A 2,839-nucleotide genomic window follows, 5' to 3' on the forward strand; every position below is an offset into this window, starting at 1 on the left:
ATGGATCACCTGCATCTGATTATTTCCATGATCAAAAGTGGTCTTTTGCAAAGCACATGGATCAGCACATCTGTGTGAGATTGGGGAGGGGGGCTAAAAAAGCCGGTATGTACTAGTGTCTCACACAATGAAGTATGGATTAACGACTGGATTGAAATTAAATAGCTACACGCATGATTCCCATCGAATTGTATGTTGCATGTCTTATTTTCCTGGCTAATTAAGGCCTATAACATGAACCTCGAAATTAATCAAACACACAACAATGGAGACATGCTCATACATATACAACTTTAAAATTTTATTTTTTGCTTGTCTCCAGCAAGCTAGATTGCCCTTAGATCATGGCATTCTTCTTGTTCATCACCTCCTGAATCATAGTCTCGAGAGTCTCGATTTTCATTGGTTTGTCCACAAACACATCGGCACCAGCACTCATGAACGCCTCCATGGCATTCTCATCAGCTGACACCCCAACAATCATCACATCAGTTTCCCCCAGAGCACGGATCTTCTTAACTGCCTATCAGGTAGAAGATGTTTTTCTAAGGTGACCAGTAATATTCAGGCAAAAAGATACATATTATTCATACGTAAATAAATAAATGGGAAACTAGTTAAAATACCTCAGGTCCAGACATTATGGGCATGTTTTTATCACACAAAACAATGTCAAACTTCTTCCCTTCAAGGAAAAAATCCAGAGCTTCTTTCCCATTATTAGCCACAACAATCTCGCAGTTAAACATGCGTAACATCGCAGAGAGAACGAAGGTACAAACTCGAATATCCTCAACAATAAATGCCTTCACGGGAGATCCCTGGGCGTTGGATACCATGATCACACAAACGAACTGCAAACAGAGCAAAGAGATCAGCTATTTCGTATTTATGCCTAATGTTTGCAGACGATTGTTACCAGTATTTGAAAGAAGAATAAATAATTAAACCATAATATCAATTAGTAAATCATAGATTATGACAAATAATGATTACAAATAATCTGTTTTGTTAAAGTATGACAAATTTATTTTTGCAAAATCATGCACAATAAACTCAAATCATGAGATGTATATATTGAATGATGTACACATTTTTATTATTTAATTTGTATCTACTAATTTATCATAAGGTTCGTCACAACAAGAAAAATTAAGCTTACATATACGGGGATAAAAGAGCATAAAAAATAGATGGAAAACACACACAAACAATAATGTACTTGGGCTAACAATTATTGTAAAGATTGTGCTACACATGGATAATTCCCCATGTTATTTACTTCAACAAGTAGCACCCAAACAACATGAAGATAACCACAACATAAAAATAATAATAACATGAAAATGGCAACACATACGCAAATATTGCTGCCAAAAACAGCAAAAACTATGTGATGCAAAGATACGAATGCACTAGGTCCATCAAACACATGTATGGAAACTCAAAGCCTGGAGGGACAGAAAATAATACATGATGATACAAAACAAGGCCTAAAAAGAAAGAATAGTGACCTTAAAACTAGCTAAAGATCTTGGTCGAAAAGGATGTAGCTCTCTTGCTGCTTGAAGCTTTGGGGTTGTGTCCCTTGAATTCACTCTATGCAAGGTATTTATAAGGAACCCAGGGGAGGCGTGTCCCCAAAGCTCCCGATCTCCACCATCCATTCATAAAACTATTGGTTCACAATTTTACATATGCAAATATCTGCACCGCCGCACACCAACATACAAAATTGGGAGATCAATACTGATATATTGTTTGTAGTATTGTGATTAATGTTCCATATATATCCATCTTCTAGAGATTGTATGGAACCGATTTTTACAAGAGTATATGTGTGCCAAAAAATATATATGGCTTCAAGGATTGCGTATTATAGCCACAAGTTCACAATATCTATCTATATCAATCTGGCGGCATATTTAGATACCACAACAGGGTCACAATTCATTTATTATTTCCATTAACAACACCTGGTGGCAGTTCATCTGTATTAGGTGATATAGTGGAGATTATTTTAATTATGGTGGGAAAATCATATAACGAACTTGGCCAAGATAGACATCAGCGTTTAATGAAGACTATTTTGCATCCGGTACATTACAGACTGATACATCTCAAACGTATCTATAATTTTTGATGCTCCATGCTTGTTTTACACCAATTCATATATGTTTTGCTCAAACTTCGTTGCACTTTTATACATTTTCCGGCACTAACCTATTAACAAGATGCCATATTGTCAGTCTCTGTTTTCTGTTGTTTTTGTATTTCAGAAAAGTTGTACAGCAAATATTCTCGGAATTGGATGAAACAAAAGCCGAAGTCAATATTTTACCGTAACGAAGATAGAGTTCAGAGGGGAGTCGAAGGGGGGCAGCAGGGCGGCAATGCCAGCCCTAGGCTTGGCCTAGCCCTGGATCGCACCTAGGGGTGGTGTGGGCCACCCTGGCCTCTACCGACATCGCCTCTCCTCCTATTTATTCACGATTTCGGGAAAAACCATGTATACCCAAGCCTCCATCCACGAAAAGTTACATCACGGCCGCCATTGCATGCCCTAACTAGGGACGGTTCTGGAGCTCTTCTCGGCACCCTGTTGCAGGGGAAATCATCGTCGGGGGCATCTACATTGCCATGCCCGCCTCCGAAGTGATGCGTAAGTAGTTCATCCCTGGACTATGGGTCCATAGCAGTAGCTAGATGGTTATCTTCTCGAATTTGTGTCTCATGTTTAGATCTTGTGAGTTGCCCTTTATGATCAAGATCATCTTTATGTAATTATACATTTTGTGTTTGCTGGGATCGGATGAAAATTGTATACTATGTTGAGGTC

General features: G+C 38.4%; 1 protein-coding gene across 1 annotated transcript; it reads right to left on the reverse strand.

Annotated features, from left to right (window-relative positions):
- Positions 1-202: 202 nt before the first annotated feature.
- Positions 203-839, reverse strand: LOC127338235 (two-component response regulator ORR42-like). Its single transcript, XM_051364438.1, has 2 exons — positions 627-839; positions 203-523 (listed from the first exon to the last, which is right to left on the reverse strand). Exons 1-2 carry the CDS (start codon positions 837-839, stop codon positions 338-340), a joined length of 399 nt encoding a protein of 132 aa, XP_051220398.1. The 3' UTR covers positions 203-337.
- Positions 840-2,839: the final 2,000 nt, after the last annotated feature.

Source organism: Lolium perenne, chromosome 3, assembly GCF_019359855.2.
Source record: "Lolium perenne isolate Kyuss_39 chromosome 3, Kyuss_2.0, whole genome shotgun sequence".
Lineage (NCBI taxonomy): Eukaryota > Viridiplantae > Streptophyta > Magnoliopsida > Poales > Poaceae > Lolium > Lolium perenne.

What these genes read in the sequence shown, in the direction of transcription:
- LOC127338235 (XM_051364438.1), bottom strand. Translation starts at nt 839, where the DNA reads ATGGTATCCAACGCCCAGGGATCTCCCGTGAAGGCATTTATTGTTGAG. An exon ending in CCATAATGTCTGGACCTGAG is followed by an intron (nt 524 to 626) that starts GTATTTTAACTA and finishes TCTACCTGATAG; the next exon opens with GCAGTTAAGAAGATCCGTGC.